We start from the raw sequence: 24,142 nt of genomic DNA, 5'->3' as shown, positions 1-24,142 counted from the left end.
GACTCTTTGCAACCCCATGGACTGTAGCCCACCAGGCTCCTCTGTCCATGGGATTCTCCAGGCAAGAACACTGAAGTGGGTTGCATGCTCTCCTCCAAAGGATCTTCCCCACCAGGGATTGAACCTACATCTCCTGCAGCTCCTGCATTGAAAGCAGTTTGTTGTTTTTTTTTTAACTGCTGAGCCCTAATTAATGTTCAATAAGATACAAAAAGGCCACAAACCAGTTGCCACTTCTGAGGCTCCAGGAGCAAAAGCAGGGTACTGTGCCCAATTCCTGCACACAGCACCACCAAGGGGTGGGCAGACCACCTAAGCCACCTTTCTAGCCCAACCCCTCCCCACCCTCGCCTCATTTAAAGAACCAGCCTGTTTCCCCTCACAAGCAAGCAGGGGTGCCTGTTTCTTGTTCGTCTTTTCTCTCCCTCATGCTAAGAGTCCGTGGGAGAGTCCCAATAAAGCCTTGCCTGAATTTCTCATTTGGCCTCTTATCAATTTCTATTGATTAAAAAGTCCAAGGACCCTAGTCAGTAACACATGGAACCTCTAGTCAATAGCCTGGGAGGAACTGAACCCTGCCAACAATGACAAGAATGAGCACGGGAGCAGGTCCTTTCTAGTCTTGCCTTGAGATGATTCCAGCCCTTGCTGACCCTTTGATTATAGCCTGTAAGAAACTCTGAAGCACAGACCCGGCTAAGCCATATCTCAATTCCTGATCTACAGGAACTTGAAAGTAACAATGTTGTTGTTTCATGCCACTAAAGTTTGGGGTAATTTGTTACACAGCCCAAGGTAACTAAAATAGTGTCCTTTATTTCTATTATTTTGCATATTGTGGTACTTTATGAACCTGACAATTCCTGTACCTGAATCCTGGGGGTGGGAGTGGGGCAACATCCCGTTAATTTTTGTTTCTGTGAATTCTAAATTCAATCCTTGTCTCTGCAGCTGTGGTCTTTGTGCTATTGATCGGAGTCCTCTAGGGAGGATTCACCCTCCAGGTCATTGCAGAGTGTCAGGCTGGGCTCCGTGTGTTATTTAGCAACTTCCCACAATTTTACACATGACTGTGTAGATATGTCAATGCTACTTTCTTAGTTCGTCCCACCCTCACCTTCCCCTGCTGTGTCCACAAGTCCCTCTACTAGATTTCATCAGTACCATTTTTCCAGATTCCATATATTTGCATTAATATACTTGTTTTTCTCTTTCTGATTTACTTCACTCTGTGTAAGAGGCTCGAAGACTATCCCAGAATTAGATCAGCTGCTGTGGAAGGCCATTGCTTAGCTGAAGAACTACACCAAGTTTTTCACATCACAGCTGCCTTCAGGTTCTTGGTAATGACAATGAGCACCTCTGGAATTTCTTTTCCAACCCCATCTTTTTTTGTTGTTGTCGATTTCTGTTTCCTCTCTGGGGGAGGTAAGATCCTTGAAAACTACCCATACCTCTTATGAAACCACCAATGTTGCAAAAACAATGTCATATCATCTAATTATCAATGCCAGAAGCTGAAGTCCAAGCTAAAGTATCTCATTGTTTTACCATTCGTAATCCATTGATGGTAACCATGGTAACAGTTTAAACTCAGTTAACAGAACCAATTATGCATTCAGCTTATCTAAAGGAAAGTTTCCTTACGGTTAGGAGGGCATTTTAGGTGCCATTTCAAGCTCCATACCTGTTGATCATTTTGCCTTTCTCCAGTTTACTTTTATCTTCCTTATGATTTTATTAAAATTTAATTACGCTAGCATACAAAAGAAGGGATCTGCTTTAGATTTAAAGGAATTTTAAGATGTCTAAACACAGGTTCAGTCATGGTTGGATCTTGATGCAAATAAAACTGTAAAAAGACATTTTGCAAGAACTGGGAAAATTTGATTATGGATTTAAGTGTTCGACAATACCAAGAAATAAGAATTTTGTTGGAGGTGTTAATGGCATAGTGGTTACCTGCAACTTTTTGGAGATGCCTATCTAGCAGGCAGAGGTAAAATGATACGATGTTGGGATTTGCTTTACAAGCGTTCAGCAAAGAAAATAAAAGAAAGGGATCAATAAAGTACATGTGACAAAATGGTGATACTGTTGAGTACAAAGCAATGCACCCTTTTACCTTGAAATACATTGACAAACTGCGCAAGCTGTTTTGGTTTCCATCTCCACTAGATCACGTCTGAGCCTGCTCATTTCACCCAAACCTTCCCACCCTCATGGACTTATTTTTCCAACCTTAACATGACAAAGATAAAATGACATATCACTGGACTCTGTGTTAGCACTTATTAACTTGTGCATATGAGCGACTTTAATATTTTTTTGCGTATGGGAAAAACCTGCTTAGTTTTCTCCCCAATTAAAAAAAAAAAGCATTTCTGCTTTCCTAAGTTTTTATTGATCAGTAATACGTATTTGGGTAGTACATTTCTGTCGACACATATGTTACAGTGACTTCCGCAGTTTACCGTATCGTTTTCAGCTTGGTTTATGAAGTCTTCTGCGGACAAACAGTTTAATATTTTCCGTCCTCTGGCTTTGCTGTAATGATAAGAAACTCTTTTTTCCCCAGTCTTCAGGATTATACAGTGTTATGGTTTCATTTGTTATATTTACATTTTTAATCCACCTGGAATGTATTTATGTCCTAGGCCAGTTTCTGGCTCTTCTCCCAGAAAACAACTATCAGGTGTTGCTTAGCAACTTCCACTTGGGTTAGAGTTCGGCTTCTTTTAGTCGGGAAAAAACAGCTGCACTCCCTTCTGAGTTGATTGCCGCCTTACAGCGTTGCCTAGTAACCCCGTTTCAGACGTTGTGATTGGACCCTTCACACGACCCACCCACCCCCATCCCCCAAGAACCAGAAAGAACTTAACTAGAAACCTAATCTGTCTTTTTAGGAAAACAAGGGCAGCGTATGCGTTGCATAGCAACCAGGTCGCCTGGCCCTTCCATTGAAACCGGTGTTGGAAAGGTCGCCCCCCTCAAAAATGGCCTCTGACGCGCCGCTTTCGGTATATTTCGCCCTCGAAAGTTCTGCCAATAATTCAAGCTTCCACCTCTGGTCCCCGAAGGAGTTCTCTAGGTCCTTTTTGAGTCTTGCACACACTGGGTGCGAAGGAGGATGGAGATAAACCCACCCGCTCTGGGCGCCCCGCACAAACATGGCCGCCAGCGCGCCGCCAGCGCCGAGAGGCGGTCCTGCGCGGGGGCGCGCGCGGCGCAGGCGCACTTCCGCTCAACCCGTGGTGTCTGAGGCGGCGGCGGCGGCAGCGGCAGCGGCGGTGGCGGCGACGGCGGCATCTGCGGCGCGGGGCATGGTCCCCGGGTCGGAGGGCCCGGCCCGCGCCGGGGGCCTCGTGGCTGACGTGGTGTTTGTAATTGAGGGCACGGCCAATCTGGGGCCCTACTTCGAGGGGCTCCGCAAGCACTACCTGCTCCCGGCCATAGAGTGAGTGCCGTTTCCGCGGCCCCAGCCCCGCCCTCCGAGTTTAGTTTTCCAGTCTCTGTCCTCACCCCGACCTTTCACTTCCGACCCTCACAGGTATTTTAATGGCGGCCCTCCTGCCGAGACGGACTTCGGGGGAGACGTGAGTCTTGGAACTCTCGAGTTGGAGGGAAGATGGGAGTCCGGACTGGGTCTGCGGGAGGAAGGGGCGGTACCTGGACCCTGGGCCCGAGATGGGAGGGGCTCGGGTCCGGACTCCGGGGTGGGCGGCGGGAGGGGCTGGGGTTTGGACTCCTGGGTCCGAGGAGGGGGAAGCTCGGGTTCTGGGTCCGAGGGGCTGGGGTCGGGATTTGCGGGTCCGAGCGGGGAGGAGCTGGAATCTGGTCTCTGGTTTCCAGGAAAATGGGGCTCGGGTCCTGGGTCCGAGGGAGGATGGGCTGCGGTCTGGACTTCTGGGTCCGAGAGGGGAGGAGGCTCAGGTCTTGGGTCCGAGGCGGGAAGGGCTCGGGTCCTGGGTCTGAGGTGGGAGTACCGGGGTCCGGACCCCTGGGTCCGAGGGAGGAGGGGCTGGGAGCTCCGACTCCCCTGAGGGAAAAAGAAACTGGGTCCCAGATGAAAAGTTCTTCTGTCCTCCCCTCCCAGTATGGGGGCACCCAGTACAGCCTCGTGGTGTTCAACACGGTGGACTGCGCTCCAGAGTCCTACGTACAATGTCACGCTCCCACCAGCAGCGCCTATGAGTTTGTCACCTGGCTCGATGGCATTAAGTGAGCTCTTTTCTTGGCTTCGGGAAGGGTTGGGGGAACCTGGGAGGGACCGCAGAGGAATGGTGGCCTGGATTTGAGCTGCCGGATCCAGCCCCTCACATTGGTTGCTAAAAAGGGCTGCGATGGGGGTTGTGGTTTTGTCCCTAGGTCACTTAAATGGTCAGTTCTGTATGCTCAGCTGGTGTTGTCTGGCTTGGAAGTAGAAAGAATTTCCTGGTCAAGGAAGCCTGGGGAAGTCCAGCACCCCTGTCCTACTCCTCATGTATTCTTCCCCTTTCTGTCTGTTGCTTCTCTTTTCTACTCTAGTCCTTCTTTTTCATACCAGGGGCATTGAAGCTTGAGTGCAAGAGGGCTGGGGCTAAGCCTCTGTGCTTTGGAGTAAATTTTGATAGTTGACACTGCAGATGCAGACAGCCTGGGGCCACTTTTCAGCTCTACCACAACAGGACTCCCAGACCCACGAGTCCCTGTCCTCTGTGTCTAATAGAACTTATCTCTTAAAGGGGAACGGTAATAGTATTTACAGTCATCCTGTTACTTATCCAGTGTTGGGAAAACAGATTAAAGCTTACTGACTTGGAAATTCTTTGACAGTCCAGCAGTTGGGACTCTGTGCTTCCACTGCACGGGACATGGATCCGATCCTTGGTGGGGAAACTAAGATCCCACATGCTGAGGGGCACAGCCAAAAAAAAAGAAAAAAACTTATTTAGTGCCTTGTTTCCTTAAGTAAGGAATTCAGGGATGGCTTTGATGGATGGTTCTCACTCACTGTCTCGTGGGATTTCAGTCACAGTGAGCTGGGACCACAGTCATCCGACTGTTTGATCGGGACCAGGGGATCCATTTCCAAGGTGGCTAACCCTGTGGCTGTTGGCTAGAGGCCTCAGTTCCTTGCTAGCTGTTATTCCTAAGACATCTCTTGATGGGGCTGCTTGAGTGTCCTCCCAACATGGCAGCTGGCCTTCCTCAGCCTGAGCAATCCAACAGAAAGAGCAAAAGGAGGCCACAGAGCTTTTTATAATCAAATCTTAGAAATCACACACCATCATTTGTGTCACATTCTGTTTAGTATCCAGGTCAGTTCTGTTCAGTGTTGGAGGGGGCATGAATACCAGGAGATGGCGCTCATCGCAGATCTAGTTCTGGTGACACTGTAGGGAACTTTGGGAATCAAACGAGTTGATGACTGTTGAAAACAGTGCCTGACATGATTAAGTGCTCCCTCAGCTTTTGCTGTTCTTTTGTGTTTTGGTTTCTTGGTCTGCAGAGGGATAACGGTAGTCCATGGCGGCACTCAGAGGCGGGTCACAGAAGCTAATCTTCATACTGTGTTCAGCTCAGGGTCTGGTCAGAGTCCATTAAACAACACGGATTCGTGGGCTGCCGTTATCTTCATTCGCCCCTGCAGCAAATGTTTGTTGAACACTTGGTTTGTTCCAGGCTTCATGTGCTAGACCAGGCGCTGCATGTTCACTTTCCCCCCTTACGGTTGTTAGAATTCATGGTCAGGGCAGAGCGGGGTTTCTCAACCTCAGCACTGTTGACCCTTTGGGCCAGATGATTATTGTATGTATGTTGTGGAGGGGTGGGGGGCATTCCTGTGTGTTGTAAGGAGTTCGGTAGCATCCCCGGCTCCTACCCCCCAAATGCCAGTGGTCCCCTCCGTCCCCAGTGTGATAAACAATAAAAACAAAGACGTCTCCAGACATTGTCATATGTCCCTTTGGGGACAGAATCCGCCCCAGTCGAAAACCTCTGGAACAGATTGTGGTGAGACTTGAATGATGTGGAATGGGGGCTCCTTGAGGTTCAAGTCCAAGTCTGATTTCCCTCAAGTCTCTAGTACCCAGCACAGGGCCTGGCATGAAAGAGCCCTAAGGAAAACTTTGTAGAACGAGTGAATGAACGAATGTCCAGAATGTACCTGATACTCTGGTTCTCCCTGGTAAACGCCTATTTAAACATCAAGAGCCAACGCAAACGTCCTTTCCCTGATTCCGGCAAGCAGTCAGTTGCTCTCTCCTCCGCCCCCATTGCTCTCAGGTGTTTCCCTGTTGCAGCTTCACACCTCTGGACTGTGAATGTCCAGGCCTTGGGTGTTTCTCCTGCTGTTTGCCTGAGATGGGAGACCTTTGCTGAATAAATAAACGAGTGAAAGCTGTAAGGAAGAGAATCACCAGGAAAGTGAACCTTTTGGTGGGTGTCAGGAGAAATAGTGAAACCCCCTTGTTTAAAATGTCAAGGGCACTAGGAAGATAAGAGGGAAATATATTCTGAACACTTCCATCCCATATCCACCCTCTCCCTTAACCAGCTTCGAATACACTGCCTGTTTAACCAAAAAAGAAAGCTTTGTGTGCTGCCTGCTCACCAGAATCCTCCCAATCAGCCGATAAACATTTTAAGCCATTATTGAATATTCAGAGTCATCACTGTTTTATCAGGCCCTATGTAACCATCTAAATTCAGTTTCTGTGATGTTCTGGGGAAGTCTGTAACAGAGTCACAAAGAAAGTCAGCAAGTTTTGTTCACATGGAGAAATCTTATCTTCTCCTGGAACATCCATTACTTACAGTACAAAGCAGGCAGTGTGATTTTTGGAAAGTCCTTGCTTTGAGGAGATTCGTTTCTGATGTTACATTTCCTGTCTGAAATGTAAGCGAGGCGGTTCCCCCACCCCCGACAGCTAGTGACCCAGCATCAGAAGGGACAGCCCAGGTGACTTCCCCACAGCATTGTGACAGTGCGTGTGTGCCTTCATTCATTCACTGGTTTGTGTGTTCATTCATTCAACAGGGGGCAGAAGGCAAGCAGGGTTCTGGCCCTAAGGAACTGGTGTTTCCTTGGGGTGACAGGCTGTGGCAGTCATTGGTCAGGGCTGGCTGCGGTTCACCTTCATTCATTTTGACTAGTCCCTCTGGGGGGCTCCAGAGGAGGGGCCCCTTAGCCCGTGAAAGTGAGTGACAAGGACTCAGGGGCATGACCTCAGGGGCGGGGTGTGAGGATAAGGAAGCAGTGAGTCAGATCCCACCTGTATCTCCCAGCATACTTTCATTTTTGTTTCACTTTCTGTTTCTAATCTGAGGGATTTATTTGAAATTTTTTAATATTTAAAAACTTACTTCTAACTGGCCATATATTTTTTTTCCCTACTCCCCAGTTTTTTCTCTAGACAAAATATTTGTTTTGTGTCTTTTTCTGAGCTGGTAACAGATGGCTTATGTTTAATATTCATTGAAAAAAAACAAACTCTAGGGTCTCAGAGTGGTCAATCTCACTTTCCTTTAAATTATTATTTTTTTTAGAAATTAAGGTGAAATTCCCATAACACAAGCAGTCAATTTGAAGTGGACAAGTCAGTGGCATTTAGTACATTTAAAATGTTGTGCAGCCGTCTTTTCTGTGTAGTTCTGGAACATTTTCATCCCTCTTAAGAGAAGACCCCGCATGCCTGCAGCAGCTGCTTCCTGTCTCTCCCCCTACCCCTCACTCCTACCCTTAGCCCGGCCGGGAAGATGGCTTGATTTCTTCTAGCACAGGCAGTTGGCAGTAGGGTGGATCCAGGATTGGTTGATTCATCGGCCTCTGCCCCAGCTCTGTGGCATTAAAATTCCTGTGCAAACCAGAGTCTCAATGGTGAGGAGGAGGAGGAGGAGGTCTGGGGAGTGGGTGGCGGGGAGGGGGAGTGGTGTAGGCTGAGCTCCCTGAGTGTGGGGGCAGAAGACCGAAATCTACACTGGGGAAGAATCCAGGTAGAGCACGGACGGGCCACGCGTTGGGGGCTCACTTATTCAGAAGGTACTTCCCGGAGCCTGTGTGTCCTCGGGCACATCATAGAGCCGGCTGAGGTCTCACTGAGGGCTGCGCTTTCTTGGGGCTGTAGGAGGAAGTGTGACAGTCACGGTATTGGGGGACATGTGATCAAGGGTGATTCATGTGGCAGGTGGGGAAGGCTTCCTGGAGGAGGATGACACGGGGCTGGGAGTTGGAATAGGTATGCAGGGTTTCCTGGGCCAGAGTGGGTGGCGTTATGTGGTCTTCGGGTGGATAACACAGGCAGAGACCTGGGTGTGTGGCGGATGACAGACTCCAGGGGCATCCAGGACCTTCTCGGAGGCACCCAGGGAGCGATGGAGCGGGAAGGTGGGCAGGGCCCAGGGCGGGGCAGGCTTGGCTCTGTTCTTGATGACCAAGGTTGGATTTGAAGCTGTTTGTTTATGTAACACACAGTTCCAAGCCCTCCCCTGTGCCATACTGGGGGGGCGGGGCGTGTGTGGCTGGGACAAGAACAGTCCAGACCTCATCCATGCCTGGTGGGGGAGACAGGTGCAGACACAGACACGGGGGCCATGGTCCAGAGCCACAGGGCCCAGTCTGCACAGATGTCCCTCGTGGCAAAGGGTCAGCCTTGCCACCACGTGACCCAGAGAGTCATGGTGGTAGCAGCTGCCATCTGGCAGAGGCCTGCCACCCACCCCACAGGGACGGACACTGGTGACCCCTCTGTGGATCAGGTGGAGGAGAGACCAAGTCTGCGTGTCATAGTTTCCTGGGGCTGCTGGAGCAAAGTACTGGAAACAAGGTGGCTTACAGCCACAGCAGGTTACCGCCCCTCAGTCTGGGTCCAGGAGCGTGAGCCGACGTGGGGTGGTGGGGTGCCATGCTCCCTCTGGAGCATGTAGGGGAGGGTCGTCCTTCCTTGCCTCTTCCAGCTTCCGGTTGCCCCAGACGTTCCTTGGCCTGTGCGGTGTCCCTCTGATCTCCACGTGGTGTCCCGCCCCCTCTCTCATCACATCCATGTTCCCTTTCCTCTGAGCGTGTCTGTCTCTGCTTCCCCGTTCGCCTTCTAAGGACACTGGTCATATTGGGTTCAGGCCACCCTGCCGACCTCATCATGGCCTGTTCACCTCTGTAAAGACCCTGTTTCCGAATCTAGTTGCCTCCTGTGGTAGTGGGGGGATCAGGACTTCAACATACGTTTTTGAAGGATGCAGTTTCACCCCTAAAGGTGGGAGGGCAGAGGAGGCCCCACAGCAGGCTGGGAAGGTAGGGGAAGGCCGGGCAGACGGCCCAGCGTGGGGCAGGCGCATGGGGACTGGGCCTCAGCGTAGGCTCCTGGGCTTAGTGTCCCGGGTCCTTTCTCTGTTCTGTGCTCTCATGGGGCCTTTTGCCAGAGGGACTCCCTCTCAGGAGATGACAAACAGCCCCTGCCCACTGGGGCTAGGGCAGGGCACTCTTGAGTGTCCCCATCCTGAGGGGCACAGACTGCGGAGAGGGTTGGCCCAAGTGTGGGCCCCTCCCTGGTGGCCTGGGGGCTGGCGGGTGGTGGCCCTGGGCACCCCAGGCGCTGACCCCTTGCCCCCTGCAGGTTCATGGGCGGGGGTGGTGAGAGCTGCAGCCTCATCGCCGAAGGCCTCAGCACGGCCCTGCAGCTGTTCGACGACTTCAAGAAGATGCGGGAGCAGATGTGAGTGTGCCCGGTGTGGGGCCCACACCCATCTGTCCACCTGGCCCGTAGCCCGCTTGGTGGGTCACAGGCTCCACCCCCAGCCTCCCTGTGGGGCGTTGGGTGGGCTGTCTGTCCTGGGCCCTGGGAGCCAGGAGGCAGGAGGTATCCCCTGGCCCACTCCCTGTCTCGGAGTCCTCATCCGAAAGGGGAGCTGGCTCGGAGTGTGCCTCCTGCCTTCCCTGTGGCTGGGTGACTTCCAGTGACTCAGGAGGCTCTCTGGGCCTCAGCATTCTCAGCTGGGAAATGGGTCCCCACTCCTGACTTCCAGTGGGGTGGAGGACTTGGTCACTGCTGCTGCTGGCTCGGGTCTTTTCTTGGGGTCCCTGCTGCCACCCTCTCCTCACCTTTGCTTGTCTCCGGTAGCGGCCAGACACACCGAGTCTGCCTCCTTATCTGCAACTCACCCCCGTACCTGCTGCCTGCTGTCGAGAGCACCACGTACTCGGGGTGCACGACGGAGACTCTGGTGCAGAAGATCGGAGAGGTGACGACTCCTGACCTGAGGGAGGAGGGGGCTGCCAGCCTGGGTCTCAGGATGGGCACAGATGCCATTGGCTCCTATTGGGAGACCTACAACCCAGAATCGCCCAGGGCAGCTACTCTAGGTCTTGGGTCTTCTGTCCCAGAGCTTGGTGGGAACTTGGCCCCGTGGCTTCGTCCTGACTGCTTGTCCCCTCTTGTTCAGCGAGGAATCTACTTCTCCATTGTGTCCCCCCGGAAGCTGCCTGCCCTGAGGCTGCTGTTCGAGAAGGCGGCTCCTCCAGCCATGCTGGAGCCCCTGCAGCCGCCAGCAGACGTGAGCCAGGACCCACGGCACATGGTGCTGGTGCGGGGGCTTGTGCTGCCCGGTGAGCCCGGGGGCTGGTGGGGGGCAGGGTTGGGGGTGTCCTCCCCAGCTCCCTCTCACTCAGATGTGCTTCGTGTCTCTCAATCCCCTCCTTAATGGGCTCTACCGATCATCCTCGGCGCTCAGTTGGGGGTGGCTCAGCCCCAGGCCCCCTCCAGCCCAAGCAACCTGTACCCCTGCCTCCAGCCGCACCCGCAGGCGCCACACTCTCAACAGCCCCCCAGCAGCCTCTGCCACCGGTCCCCCAGCAGTACCAGGTATGGATGTTGCCAGGGGAGGGACGTGCTCCTAGGGCTTGGCGGAAGCCCTGGCCCCTTGGCAGAGACCTGGTTGGAATTGTTAAGTCTTGGATAGGGGAGTCTCCCCTGAAACACTGGAGGGTGGGACTCTTCAGGCTAGGAGTCACGTCCTCTTAGGATTTTGGAGCTGGGCAGGATGGTCCTCAGCAGCTCTTCCCCTCTGTCACCAGGTCCCTGGGAATCTGAGTGCAGCTCAGGTGGCTGCCCAGAACGCCGTGGAGGCAGCCAAGAACCAGAAGGCGGGGCTGGGCCCTCGCTGTGAGTACCAGCAGGGACGTGGGTTTGGGCAGCCAGGTCTCCGCACCCCCACCCACACCGCTTCCCTTGGTCTCTCCCACAGTCTCGCCTATCAACCCTCTTCAGCAAGCCACTCCAGGAGTGGGTCCCCCCTACAGCCAGACCCAGGCCACCCAGCTGCCCCCAGGGCCCCCCGGTGCCCCCAAGCCACCTCCTGCTTCCCAGCCCAGCCTGGTCTCCACTGTGGCTCCAGGCCCGGGCCTGGCGCCCCCTGCACAGCCCGGGGCACCGTCCATGGTAGGTGCCTGCCTCCTGGCCGCCAACAGTGCAGGGAGGAGAGGTCGGCCTTCCTGAAGAGGGCCCGAGGGCACATGGGTCTTATTGTTTGGGGTCCTCGGGAGCTCACAGAGCCTGTGCTTCAGGCGAGGCTGAGACTAATTCTGGGGGCAGAATCGGCGGGTACTTGCGGGTGGGTGAAGACTGTTCCGAGGAGTCCAAAGGGTCCTGGGAGTCCAGGGTCTTTGAGAGAACCTGAATCCTCCAGGATTAGAGCATCTGTGGCCCCAGGTGTGGCCCAGTGGCGTTCTGGGCCTGGGGAAACACAGGAAGGGACCTTTGTCCTCTTCTGCCTGTTGACCTGGTCCTCTCAGGACAGCCCCTCCCAGGAGATGGTCTGATCCTGCCCTGTGGCTTTTCCTTCTCTTTCCCTTCTGCCAGGCGGGCACCGTGGCCCCAGGCGGGGTGAGTGGCCCTTCCCCGGCCCAGCTCGGGGCCCCAGCCCTTGGCGGGCAGCAGTCAGTCTCCAACAAACTCCTGGCCTGGAGTGGGGTCCTTGAGTGGCAGGAGGTGAGCGGCTCTGTTGGGCCAACCCTGGTGTGCTGCAGGGCTGGACCAGCGCCCGTGGGGTCATAGGATTTGTCGTTCTCAGAATAGTCCCGAGGAAGCTTGGGATGGGTAGCCCAGAGTTCAGGGTTAAGAGAAGTCTCAGCTTCTCGGTCCGGGGAGGACCCAGGAGATCGTGGCATGGAGGGGACATTGGGTGGTAGGGTTTGAGGGCAGGAGGAAGAGGCCCACATTCGTGGAATTCGAAGGCTGGAGGATTGCAGGGTTGGTGGTCTGATGAAGGGGCCCAGGGCTTGTGGGCCTTAAACTGGGGGGTTATCCTGAGCTTTTGGGGCTCCCCGGGAAGGGCGGAGAGGTCAAAGAAATGGTGGCTCAGGGCCCTTTTCACCCAGATACACCTTTCCTTCCCCCTTAGAAGCCCAAACCCGCCTCTGTGGACGCCAACACCAAGCTGACCCGGTCACTGCCTTGTCAGGTCTACGTGAATCACGGCGAGAACCTGTAGGTGGCCAGGGGTGTGGTGGGTGGCGAGCTGGGATGTGCGTCTCCTGATGCTTCTCCTGGTGTCACCCCAGGAAAACGGAGCAGTGGCCCCAGAAGCTGATCATGCAGCTCATCCCCCAGCAGCTGCTCGTGAGTGGCCGGTGGCGGGTGACCTCCCACCCCTCCTGCCTCTGTCCTTGCCTCCGCACGCCCGCTGACCTGGGTGTCTCCCGCAGACCACCCTGGGCCCTTTGTTCCGGAACTCGAGGATGGTCCAGTTCCACTTCACCAACAAGGACCTGGACTCTCTCAAAGGCCTCTACCGCATCATGGGCAACGGCTTCGTGAGTTGGGTGGCCAGGCAGTGGCTTCCTGTCTTGGGCCCAGGGAGCTGTTTTTGATGGTGGGGCTGCCTTTGTGATGCTGGGCTCCTAAAGTCTGCCCCAGATTGAGGTTTCTTTCACTTTAAAACCATGGCAGGGTATGACAGGAGCCATCGGAGAAAGCTCTTGGCTCTGACGGGTTTGCGGGGTGTCACAGCTTCCTGGGGCCAAGAGCAACAGAAGTGCATTCTCTCGCGCTCCTGAAAGAGAGAAACATGATCGAAATCAGGGCGTCGGCAGGGCTGCGTGCTCTCAAGGCTCTGGGGGAAGACCCCTCCTTGCCTCCTGCTGGTGGCAGCCCCAGGCGGGCTTGGCTTTAGACAGCCTGCTCCTGTCTCCTGTTTTTGTCGTCATGTGGCCGTCCTCTCTCCATGTGTCCTCACGTGGTGGTCTCTTCCTGGTGTGTGTGCCTGCTTATGGGGACGCCTGTCATTTGGATTGGGGCCCACTCGAATGACCTCATCCTAACTTGTTACCTCCGCAAGCACCCTATTCTCAATAAGGTCCCGTTCCCACGTGCCACGGTCTGGAACTTCAACGTGTTTTTGGAGGACACCATTCAGCTCATAGCACTAAGGGAGGGTCTCTAAATAGGACCAGAACCAGTTACTGAGTCCATTCTGTGAACCTAGCTCTTTTTCAGGAGAGGGGACTCCTCATAGGTTATCTCATGGTACCTTGAGGAAAATTCTCCAAAGAAGGCAATCCTGAGAGTTAAGAATGCCTCCAACAGCAAGTAACAGCACACCCAGCCGGCAGGTTTTTTAGAACAGATAGATGCTTGGGGTGAAGGCTTGGACCAGCAATTTACTGTTTCTCGCAGTCCTGTGTGGGTCCGCTGGGCTCAGCTGGGCTAGTCTTGCTCGGGGTCTTTGATGGGGTTGCCGTCAGATAGCAGCTAAGACTGTGCTCATCTGAAAGCTCGTCTGGGCTGGAAATCAAGATGGTCCCCTCTCATGGTGCTGCCCATCAGCTGGGGTTCAGCTGCGCCTGGTCTTCCGAGTGCCTCCATGTGGCCTCCCCGTGTGGCTCGGGCTCCCTCACAGCGTGGCATCTGGGTTCTGAGAGCCGGATACAAGCAGGCGTTCACTTGTGACGTGTAACAGGATGCCCAGAGGAGGGCACTCTCAGGGCTAGGTCTGTAGCCCCTTGACGTCAGGGCCAGGATCTCTGGGGCTCCCTTGTTTCTCTCTCGTGACTGTGAGATGGTTCCTGAAGCTCAAGGAGTCCTGTCTGACTTAATGTAGGAGGGCAAAAAGGAGGTGTGTTATCAGCCTGTATTTCCCCTTCTTTAGGAAAACACGTTCCCACACCAAGCGGGCTTCCTTTCACATCTTGGGCCAGACCCGGGCCCCTGATCCCCACGTAGGGACAGAGGAGACCGTGGGGGAGCAGGCACCAATGAGTGCCCTGGGGCCCAGACGTGCTGCTACCCAAACAGAATTGGGGTTCTCCACACAGGGAGAGGGGCAGATGTTAAGCAGCTATCAGGGTCTGCCTCGCCTGAGAAAGCGAGACTGGCTTGGCCGAGGTTCCACCGGTTCCGTAAGCTCATCAGCCCCTCCTCCACTAAGAGCCCCTCTCCCAGAAGCCTTGCGTGTTACGGCCTCGCTTCACGTTCACTAGCGTTCCCTGGGCACTTCCTGTGTATACAGCCCACTGCAGGACAGTGGACATGATACCCGGGTCTGTCCCTTGAGGTGTGAGCACCGCCTCCCGTGAGTTTCACTGCAGACGCTGAGGTCGAGGTGGTGTGGCACCCCAGGGGCCTCTCGGATCCCTGGTCCGTCAGGGTGTCTGCCACCACCACTGAGCACGCACTTCCCATGTCAGCTCTATGTTGAATTCCCTCCCTGTCAGCTGTGAGCCCTTTGAGGGGGGCAGGATTGGAGGGGGCTTCCTCTGCTCTCCATCCAGCCATTACCAGCAGTCCCAGCTGCACCCTGTTCCTTCGGGCACCCAGCTCTCTGGAGCAGCCTCAAGCCAAACCTGGACCCTCCTCCACCTTTCAGAGCAGAAAGCTGGCCACGCCTGGCCTGTGCGGTTTCTAGAAGCTTCTAAAACCCAGAGAGGTGGGCTGCCCCCTCCTGCAGGGCGTGATGGCTCTGATCCCCTCCCGCAGGCGGGCTGCGTGCACTTCCCCCACACGGCCCCGTGCGAGGTGCGCGTGCTCATGCTGCTGTACTCGTCCAAGAAGAAGATCTTCATGGGCCTCATCCCCTACGACCAGAGTGGCTTCGTCAACGGCATCCGGCAGGTCATCACCAACCACAAGCAAGTCCAGCAGCAGAAGCTGGAGCAGCAGCGTGGGGTGAGCAACCCCGCGGCTCCCCCGCCCTGGGGCCTGTGCTGCCCTCCTGGGTCCCAGCTCTCACGGCAGGACCCCTGGGGCCCTCCTGGGGCTCCAGTGTTGGGCACGTCCTCCTCCGCCAAGTTCAGTCTCCCCCCATGTTTCCCTGCAATCTTTCTTTCCTTTATAAAGAGTATTCTTAGTGAATTTCTAAGACACAGTCCCCTCTTTAGGGGCATAAAGTTTACATCCTAGACAACCCCGCCCCCTGCCCGGGAAAACGTTCCCAGCTCCTGACGGGGTCCCGTTCAGGGTGCAGATTCTCCGCAGCATGGGGATTCCCCGCCCAGCCACTGACCTGCTCCCTCTCTCCCCACACAGATGGGTGCCCAGCAGGCGCCCCCTGGGCTGGGTCCCATTCTGGAGGACCAAGCAAGACCCTCGCAGAACCTGGTGAGGACAGGGCCGCGGAGGGGGTGGGGGTGTGTGTAGAGGACACTGTGATTCTGATCTCGCTGAAGAGGTGGAGGGGTCTGGGGGCTCCATCCCTCACCCGTGTCTCTTCCCGTCAGCTCCAGCTCCGCCCACCGCAGCCCCAGCCTCAGGGTACTGTGGGGGCCTCTGCAGCCGCCGGGCAGCCCCAGCCCCAGGGTGCTGCCCCGGCCCCTCCAGGCGCCCCGCAAGGCCCTCCTGGAGCAGCCCCCGGCCCGCCCCCTCCTGGACCCCTCCTCCGGCCCCAGAACCCTGGGGCCAACCCCCAACTGCGGAGCCTCCTCCTCAACCCGCCCCCGGTGAGATTTGGGGAGGGGGTCATATGGGAGCCGGGGGTTCTTGGCTTGACAGTCGGATTCCCTTCCTCGTGGAGGCGGGAGGTTGGTTTGATGGGAGTGGGTGATTGGAGGTCGGCCTGGCCATTCCCCACATGTCCTACGTGGGCTTCTGCCGAGATTCCTTTGAAGGAAGACCACAGGCTCCACCAGGGAGTGGGGCAGGTGGGGGCTCTCCGCCAGGGCTTCTGAGCCACTTTCTCTGCCCCCGCCAGCCCCAGACTGGGGTGCCCCCTCCTCAGGCCTCCCTCCACCACCTCCAGCCACCAGGGGCCCCTGCGCTGCTGCCCCCACCGCATCAGGGCCTGGGGCAGCCCCAGCTGGGGCCCCCTCTCCTGCACCCGCCGCCAGCCCAGTCCTGGCCTGCTCAGCTTCCCCCGAGGGCTTCACTGCCAGGTAAGGGGGTTTGGGGGAGGCCCGGGGCCTGGGCTGAGTGTCCCAGTGTCCCGTGACTTCTGGGAAGTGAAGTCCTGGGCCTTTGTGGCTCATGGGGGCTCCATGGGCCCCCGGGAGGTACAGCCCAGGGCACCGAGAGCCAAGGCAGCAGGTGCTCTCCCCCCGGCTCCCCGCCTCTGTGTCCTCTGGGGTTGCTGGGAAAGTCTCAGGGCCGGAGAGTTGTGCTGGGGATGGGCCCCTACAGGCTCACAGGAGGTGGACGGCCCGTGGCCATGTGGGGTCAGGAGGTGCCCCTGGGGTCCCCCCGGGGCTCCCTCGACCCCCCCGTGCCTCGGGCCTCCAGAGGCGGAGGGAGGACTCAGGCCCAGGGCCCTCCCGGGCCCCAGGGACTACCGGGAGATGCAGTCCCTTCCCACTGCCCCCCAGGTCAGATGCTGCTCAGCGGGGGGCCCCGGGGCCCGGTCCCCCAGCCGGGCCTGCAGCCCAGCGTCATGGAGGACGACATCCTCATGGACCTCATCTGAACCCCGACACCCAATAAAGTTCCTTTTAACACACGCCCCGGCTCCCGTCACTGACATCCCCCAGGACTGGGCAGGAGGAGATGGGGGGAGACACCTCTGCCCTTGTTCTCGCTTCAGCAGATGCCCCCAAGGCCCCGGGCTGGTGAGGCCGGGGCCTCCGCGGTGAGTCAGGCCATCTGGTGCAGCCTGGCTTCCGGGAGGTGAGGAGGCTGTAGGCAGAGGTCCTAGGACCACGAGTGCCCATGGAGGTAGAGAGGGTACCAGGCGGGCCCAGAGGAGGCCTGTGAGCCAGCCAGGCAGGTGGGGTCTGTGAGCAGCAGTCAGTGAGGCAGTGAAGGAAGGTGGTGACAGTCTAGGTGCTGAGATGACAGAAAGGAAAGTGTGGGGCAGGAGGAAGCTTGGGATGGTCAGAGGACAAGTCAGCAGAGGCCTCTGGGAGCACAAGCCTTTGTGGGGGAAGGAGGGCCTGGAGAGGTGGGGAGGGAGCTCAGATTCCAAACTGAGCAGCTGGAGGCTTGTCCAGGGCGTACGGAAGGGCTGCAGGAGGCCAGGCCCTAGGGCCAGGCCTGGGTCGGTTGGGTGTCAGCCCCTTGTGGGCTGCGGGATGTGATGGGGCAAGATAGGCAGGGAGGAGCCGAGGGCAATGTTCCTGGGGAGGGAGAGGCCAGAGGAGCAGCCAGAGTTGGGGGGCAGGAGGGGTGAGGCCAGAAACTGGTGTGCCCATGTGGAAAAAGTTGTGGGTGTAGGGTGGGGTCCAGGGTGGTCCCCAGGACCTGGCCTGGGTGCTGGTAGACGGTGGGCCTTCCTGAGGCAGGAGCCGGGAGAAGGAGCCAGTGGTGATCGCTGATGGTCCGGGACATCTGAGGGACAGAGGCCACGCTGGGAGCCCGGGGTGTGTCTTTAGCGGCAGCGTGTGTGCTTGGTGGTTGAAGACACAGGAACAGAAGAGGTCTCGTGTGGAGAGAGCAGGCAGAGACCAGGCTTCTGGGGCTTTGGACGAGTGGACAGTGGGGCCATCCTGGTGATGGGAGACACGGCGGGGATCTAAGGAGGAGATACAGGTTTGGGTGTAATGAGGCAACGGGCCTGAGGCTGTCCTTAGGGAGACATCCAAGGGCCAGCTGCTTTGGCCTGTGAGCAGAGACTTGGTTGTCTGTTGTCAGACCGAACCCAGAGCAGTGATGCTCAGAGTGTGGTCTAGAGGTGGACCCCCAGCGTCCGCATTGTTTGAGATGCCTGTTAGTATCAGATGCCCAGACCCCCTCCCAGGAGAGAGGTTGCAATCTGGTGGCCCCTGGGCCACTCTACAGATGAGTTTTGTTTGGCCTTCCCTGTGTTAGGCTATGTGGCATTTTTTTCCCTAACGAGTTAGTTGTAAAAATCAGGATGATTCTCTCTCTCAAACACCCACACACACACACACAAAATCTGTAGTCTTGTCTTCTCTTGACAAGTCAGAAGATCTGGCTCCCCTGGGTCCACCCTCCCGCCCAGCAAACAACGGGCTGGAGCCGTCCCTTTCCACGGGGCGTGTGCTCTCTGGTTCGCCACAGTCCCCACCACTCCCTCCTGACTCCCCCACCATGAGGCAGAAGGCTGTCGCCTTTGGCACGGGGCTGGCACGGTTGGTGTCCCCGGGGTAGTATTCGGAGACAGTGAAATCTTTCTTGTACCCATGTCTCTACCAAAAGTGGCAAAACGAAAGAGAGAACGAGAGGGCCACGTGTTTCGAGAGAAATGGGAGCGAGCCTATTTCTTTGTGGAGGTGAAGAGCATGCCTACGTGCTTAATATGCAAAAAAAATCGTGTCTGTGTTGAAAGAATACAACCTGAAGCGTCACTATGAATCCAAGCACAGTAAGAGCTTCGACCAGTACACAGAGCAGACACGAGACGCGATTCTCAATGAGCTGAAGAAGGGCCTCAAGTGTCAGTAGGGCCGGTTTCGGAAAGCCGACGGAAGCAGTGGCGTGGCTGCCGCTCGAGGCTCCAGAATCACGTGACACAAATCACCCAGGCGTTCCAGCCCACGGACATCCAGTTTATAAGGGAGCTGAAGAGACGCCCCCCGAACAGAAACCCCCGTCTGCTTGGACCGTCGTTTGGGTCCAGCAGGCATCCGCGTCTCGCGGGAGGGGAAGAGAAATCTGAAGATCGACACGTCCAGTTGCTTGACCGAGTCAGATCAGTCGTGGCCTTTACTATCGCTGCTCATGAACTATCACCACCCAGTTAGCTTTATTTATTTGTGGCATGGAGAATCTCGATGTGACTGAACAAAGCTGTGACATGGTGCCAAGGCAGGCCCGACCTTGGGAAGTGACTTGTTTTCTGTGTGTCAAGAGAAATACACACTTTTCATGAAAGCTGGTCTACACCTAAGCACAGCTACAGACTGCGGTGGTGATGAAAGACATCTGTGTCCCTGGGGACGTAGGCGGGTTACCTCAATCTGAGGGGGCGTCATTGCCAGAGACTCAAGTCAGGTCATCGCATCAATTACCAGGCCCCGACCTTGCCGTGAGAGGTCAGTGGAACACACGACACGGCACCTGTGACAGGGTTTTGTACCTTAACCATGGCAGGCTGGTGATGAACTTGACCCCAGTGTGTTTTATAGAAGCTCTGCGACCTTGTCATGTGACATGTGGAAGCAGTCTGAACTGTTGCAGTCCATCAGCTTAGCTCATTTCAGGTGAGCCAGCAGCCATACCTTGGTCCCCCTGAGAAGGTCAGTCAGAGACTTTGGGTCAAAGTTCCTACCCTTCTGAACATTCTTTTTCTCCCAAGGACATTCACAAATAGCTACTTGAATGTATGATCATGTTCACCCAGTCCAGGCAGAAATGGGGACGCCGTTGGCAGGGAGTATTCTGACTCCCTTTCCGTGGCTGCAGGTGGTCTCCAGAAATAAAGGGCATGGCCTGGACAGCGTCCACTCAACTCGTGGGGCTAAAGACCAAACTGCCCCAAGGCTCCCGGCGTCCAGACTTGATGAAAACGAACGAACACTGCCCCATTTGCTTTTCTTGGTTGCTGTTGATCATGTGAGTGCGGACCGCAAATACTAGCCGCTGATCTCCAGGGCAGTGGGCTGCCGGTCGCCCAGTGGGCTCCCTCGGAAGACAGCCCTCACCACTCTCCAGCAGTCGCCTGAATCTCCATGTCTGGAAGCGCCCACGCTTGTGAGCAGCCATTTTCCGTTACACAACTGAATCAAGTTCAGTGCTGCCCCCAGCTTCAGGAGTCCAGGTCGAGTTCTCAGCCACCAGTCCCGCCCTTGACATCTGGGGGTGGCATGGATGAGGCCCACCCCCCGGCTTCATAGTCCAGGGAGCAGAAGAATTACGAAAGAGAAAACAAAAAAAATTTAGTAATTAAATATTTCTATTTTTCAATTTGTATTTTTTCAATTTGGATTTGAAAGATAAACTCCAGTACCATACCTGTTTGTATTATGTTCCATGCATTCACCAGCGTTCAGTAAAGATTCCATTTGATTATATTTCTGGCCGTCGACTTTTCTTATACCTGGCGAGTTCACTCATTTATGTGGCCCACCTGGCTCCTGCAGGCATTTGAGTTTACGATCCCTGCCCTAGAGTCTTCTAGAACGGTCGAAGCGAATACTCCATCGGGGGAGGGAGGGAGGCTGGGCTTCAGCATCAAGCGCAAGCTCCCTCGGCAACTCTGACGCAGACGAGGTCGAAGGAGGGAAAGCGGGCCACGTGTCCCAGGCGGCGTGTGTCGCAGGGGTTCTCGAAAGCTCAGATGGCTCCAGGGGCCAGGCAGGTGATGGAAATGGGTGACACAGGCGGGTGTAAGACGACAGGGATTGACGGGGACTGTGGCGAACTTGGGGAGTGCTTGCCCCACCTCACGGCATTCAAATTAAAACCAAAAAAAAAAAAACACTGTGAGGACCAAACAAAATCCGCTGGTGGGTCTCAGGAGGCCGCCGGGCTGCCATTTTGCGACCTCTGGAAGAAGAAGACGCAAGGACAAGGCCAGAGGCCAGAGGAGGACCCACATGTGAGGGCTGGGCAAGGGCTGGGAGACAGGAGGAGCAGGCAGGTGTGTTCTGGAAGACGAGTGTTTTCAAGGAGAGAGTGACCGACTTGTGTCCAAAGCCATCAAAAGGGAAGAGGACTAGCAGGATGCAGGCTATGCTCTTCCCACAGGGTGGACATTGCCCCATGGGCGCAAACAGACACTGCTCGAGTCCTCCTGGGACAGATTGATCAAACAAACCAGTGGCTGTTCCCAGTCACTGGAGGCCCCAGACCTCAGCACCCAGTTAGATGAACTGAAGGGACTGTCCCCGTGTCATCACCCCGTACTGTACCCCAGATGAGAAGGAAGCCCTGGGTTACAGCGTGCCCAGAGAGAGGAGATCTACCCACGCAGCACTCACCTCCACATTTCACAGCCCAGGTGTAGACAACAGCCTCTCAGAACCAGCCAACACTGAGAGAGCAATCTTTCCAGAAAGTTTTTCTCTGAGCATGAGGTATTGTTAAAGCTGCTGCAGTGTAGTAGTACAGGCCTTAAACATCAGGGTTGAGACTCCAGCTTCTGTACCAATGGGTTGTGCGGCTTTAGGCAGGTCCCCGTGCCTCTCTGAATCTCTGACCCCATGTGGCTAGAAGTGATTTCTGCAGAATTGAGCCCTCGAAGGAGAGCTGCCGTTAGCCACGGTTGCCATCACTGGTCAAAATATGCTCCTAGAGGGCAGAACTGCATGCATGCTACTTTGTCAGAACCACCAGGGCATCCATGACGGTTGTAATTTGGGTGAGTGACTGGTTAGAAACATTTCATTTCTGACCAGTTTGTTTTTGGGGCCAGGCATGTAGGACTGGAAGCAAGACTGGGAAACTGATGAGAATTCTTGCACAGGAACAGATCTGGCAAAAGTGGGAGAACATAATTAAAAAAAAAAAAAAAAAAAGGTAGATCACTGACTTGTTAATGGTTAGATATCTGTTTTGGGTGAGAGACTGCCCACCTCCTACCTCTGTGAAGAAATTTTATGAGAAAAATGACACCCTCTAAAAAACATGTTTGTCTAAAGGTACATAAAACTCACTAATATTTTCCCATCAGTTTGGGCTTTTAAGAAAATTAACCTTAAAATTCTATTGAGTTACATAGGAATCTAGTTTCATAAAGATGAAAAAAAACTACTGAAGTGTAGAACAAAAAGTGAAATATTCCTCAGAGGCAGGTTTATCAGTTTGGTGTTTGGGTTTATATGCTTACGGTTGTAGACACACATTGATAGCTTCTTAAATGTTTTATGTAAACGAGGTCAGTTTCTATATGTTCTTGATCTTGCCTCCCCCTCCCCACCTCGCTTGAATCATGGCCATTTGTCCACATCATTCACTACAAGTAACTCTGTGTGCTTTTAGTAAATGGTTGCTTCCCCTGGTCCATTAAGTGGACGCATTCCAATCCCACAGACCATCCAGTCTGCATAAACTGCCTGTTGATGTAACCATTCCAGGGCTTAAAACAATAGCATTTACTGTCTCACAGTTTCTCCGCATCAGGAATCGAGGCCCAGCTTAGCTGGTGCTTCTGGCTCAAGATCTCTCGAGGTGGCAGTCAAGCTGGGGCTGCGGTCTCATCTGAAGGCTCCACTGGGGGAGGGCCCGCTTCCAAGCTCATTCACATGCCTGGGGGCGGGATCTTGTTTGCTCCTGGCTGGAGGTCTCGCTTGGTCCCTCACCTTGCAGTCCTTTTCACAGGACACCCAAGGTGGGAGGCACAGTTTTTTCTGTAACCCAAGAGTGGAAGTGATAGCCTATCACTTTTGCTGTATTCCGTTCATTAGAACAGTTGCTAGGTCAAGCGCACAGTGAGGCTGAGAGGACAATAAAAGGATTATAATACTAGGAGGTGGGGTCACGGGGGGCTGTCTTTGAGGCTCTGCCACATTCTTCGCGGCAGCTGGGTAGCTGTATAGTTTTCCACTATTATAAAAAAAGCTTCAGAGAATCAGCATGAACATGTATCTCTTCCCCTTCATTTGTATAGGCATTCCTTTTTTTCTTTTTGGCCACACCCTGGGGCGTGCAGGATCTTAATTCTCTGACCAGGGATCAACCCTGTACCCCCTGCAGTGGAAGTGAGCTGTGTTAATCACTGGACAGCCAGGGGAGTTCCTGTTCAGGGATTCCCGTGTGATATATTTCCAAGTGGAGAATTTCCAAATTGAGGTGTATGCCGATTCTGTTTTTATTTACTTCACTTATAAAAAAATTCAACTTATTTTTTGCATAATAAAGCCTCCTGTGGTTCACACTTTTAGAGGCCTCCAAATCAACCCAATGCACGGCCTCTCCCAGCCCTCTCTGGAGACTAGCAACCGATTTCTTGTGTGTTCTTTGATGATCTGGACTAGCAGGTAGAAGCAAACAAGTATATTTGTTTTCTGGCTCTTCTGGCCAGTGGCAGCTTACTTTATACTTTTATAAGCAGCTTGATGGAGGTATGATTGAGTTTGGATATGCACATACACTTGTGAAAGAATCATTGCAGACAAGGTAGCAGGCACTCATCGCCTCCACAAGTTTTCCTGTGTCCCTTTGGTCTTCTCTGTGTTACGTGTGTGTGGTAAGGACACTTCAGCAGACCTACGCTCTTAAATGTCAGTGCATGGTAGAGTGTCAGTAATCACAGGTGCTTTGTGCTACAGAAGGTCTCTAGAACTTGCTCTGCCTTATTCTGTAGATTGCTTTATCTGACAATGTATCTTGCAGGTTATACCAGGGCAAAAAACCTTATATCCTTTTTTTTTTTTAATGGACCATTTTTAAAGTCTTTATTGAATTTGTTACAATATTGCTTCTGTTTTATGTTTTGGTTTTTGGCTGCAAGGTATGCGGGATCTTAATAACTCCTGGACCAGGGATCAAACCTACACCTGCTGTGTTGGAAGCACGGGGTCTTAACCTCTGGACCATCAGGGAAGTCTCTTATCCATTTGTATGGCTGCATAGTACTCCCCCGAGGAATGCCATCATTTTCTCAGTCGGTCTCTTACTGGTTATGTAGAATGTTTCTGGTCTTTTGGGGTGCCCATTTTATTTTTATTTTTTAGCAGGGTGCCCATTTTAAACTGTGACCAAACTGCCCCCTCCAAAAAATATGTGGCATGTCAGTGATTGTACCAACTCATTTCTTGCCAGTTCACCAGTGTGAATGATACTGCAATCGAAGAGGCTGGGCAGGACACAGCCATCTCAAGGCACCTTGCTTCTGAAGGCAAGGA

General features: G+C 54.4%; 1 protein-coding gene across 3 annotated transcripts; it reads left to right on the top strand.

Moving 5' to 3' along the window:
• Nucleotides 1–3,253: 3,253 nt before the first annotated feature.
• On the top strand, nucleotides 3,254–24,031 carry MED25 (mediator complex subunit 25). Of its 3 annotated transcripts, none has more exons than XM_027515093.1 (18): nucleotides 3,254–3,457; nucleotides 3,551–3,596; nucleotides 4,097–4,221; nucleotides 9,594–9,692; nucleotides 10,098–10,218; nucleotides 10,420–10,582; nucleotides 10,708–10,838; nucleotides 11,051–11,138; nucleotides 11,221–11,414; nucleotides 11,835–11,963; nucleotides 12,376–12,461; nucleotides 12,536–12,593; nucleotides 12,680–12,787; nucleotides 14,949–15,137; nucleotides 15,498–15,569; nucleotides 15,689–15,907; nucleotides 16,159–16,339; nucleotides 23,749–24,031. In XM_027515093.1, exons 1-18 carry the CDS (start codon nucleotides 3,324–3,326, stop codon nucleotides 23,820–23,822), a joined length of 2,217 nt encoding a protein of 738 aa, XP_027370894.1. In that variant the 5' UTR covers nucleotides 3,254–3,323; the 3' UTR covers nucleotides 23,823–24,031. The 3 variants fall into 3 exon arrangements, with proteins under 3 accessions (XP_027370894.1, XP_027370892.1, XP_027370893.1); XM_027515091.1 differs by lacking the exon at nucleotides 23,749–24,031 and adding an exon at nucleotides 18,555–20,368; XM_027515092.1 differs by lacking the exon at nucleotides 23,749–24,031 and adding an exon at nucleotides 16,766–16,897.
• Nucleotides 24,032–24,142: the final 111 nt, after the last annotated feature.

This window comes from Bos indicus x Bos taurus, chromosome 18, assembly GCF_003369695.1.
Source record: "Bos indicus x Bos taurus breed Angus x Brahman F1 hybrid chromosome 18, Bos_hybrid_MaternalHap_v2.0, whole genome shotgun sequence".
In the NCBI taxonomy this organism is placed as follows: domain Eukaryota; kingdom Metazoa; phylum Chordata; class Mammalia; order Artiodactyla; family Bovidae; genus Bos; species Bos indicus x Bos taurus.
The sequence above is the reverse complement of the archived record's forward strand: the minus strand, read 5'-3'. Positions and strand labels throughout refer to the sequence as shown.

Bases quoted from the DNA above. Each gene is read 5' to 3' on its own strand.
- MED25 (XM_027515091.1), top strand. From the start codon at position 3,324: ATGGTCCCCGGGTCGGAGGGCCCGGCCCGCGCCGGGGGCCTCGTGGCT. The intron at 12,462-12,535 runs GTAGGTGGCCAG...GTGTCACCCCAG, and splicing joins GTGAATCACGGCGAGAACCT to GAAAACGGAGCAGTGGCCCC. The intron at 15,908-16,158 runs GTGAGATTTGGG...TGCCCCCGCCAG, and splicing joins TCCTCCTCAACCCGCCCCCG to CCCCAGACTGGGGTGCCCCC.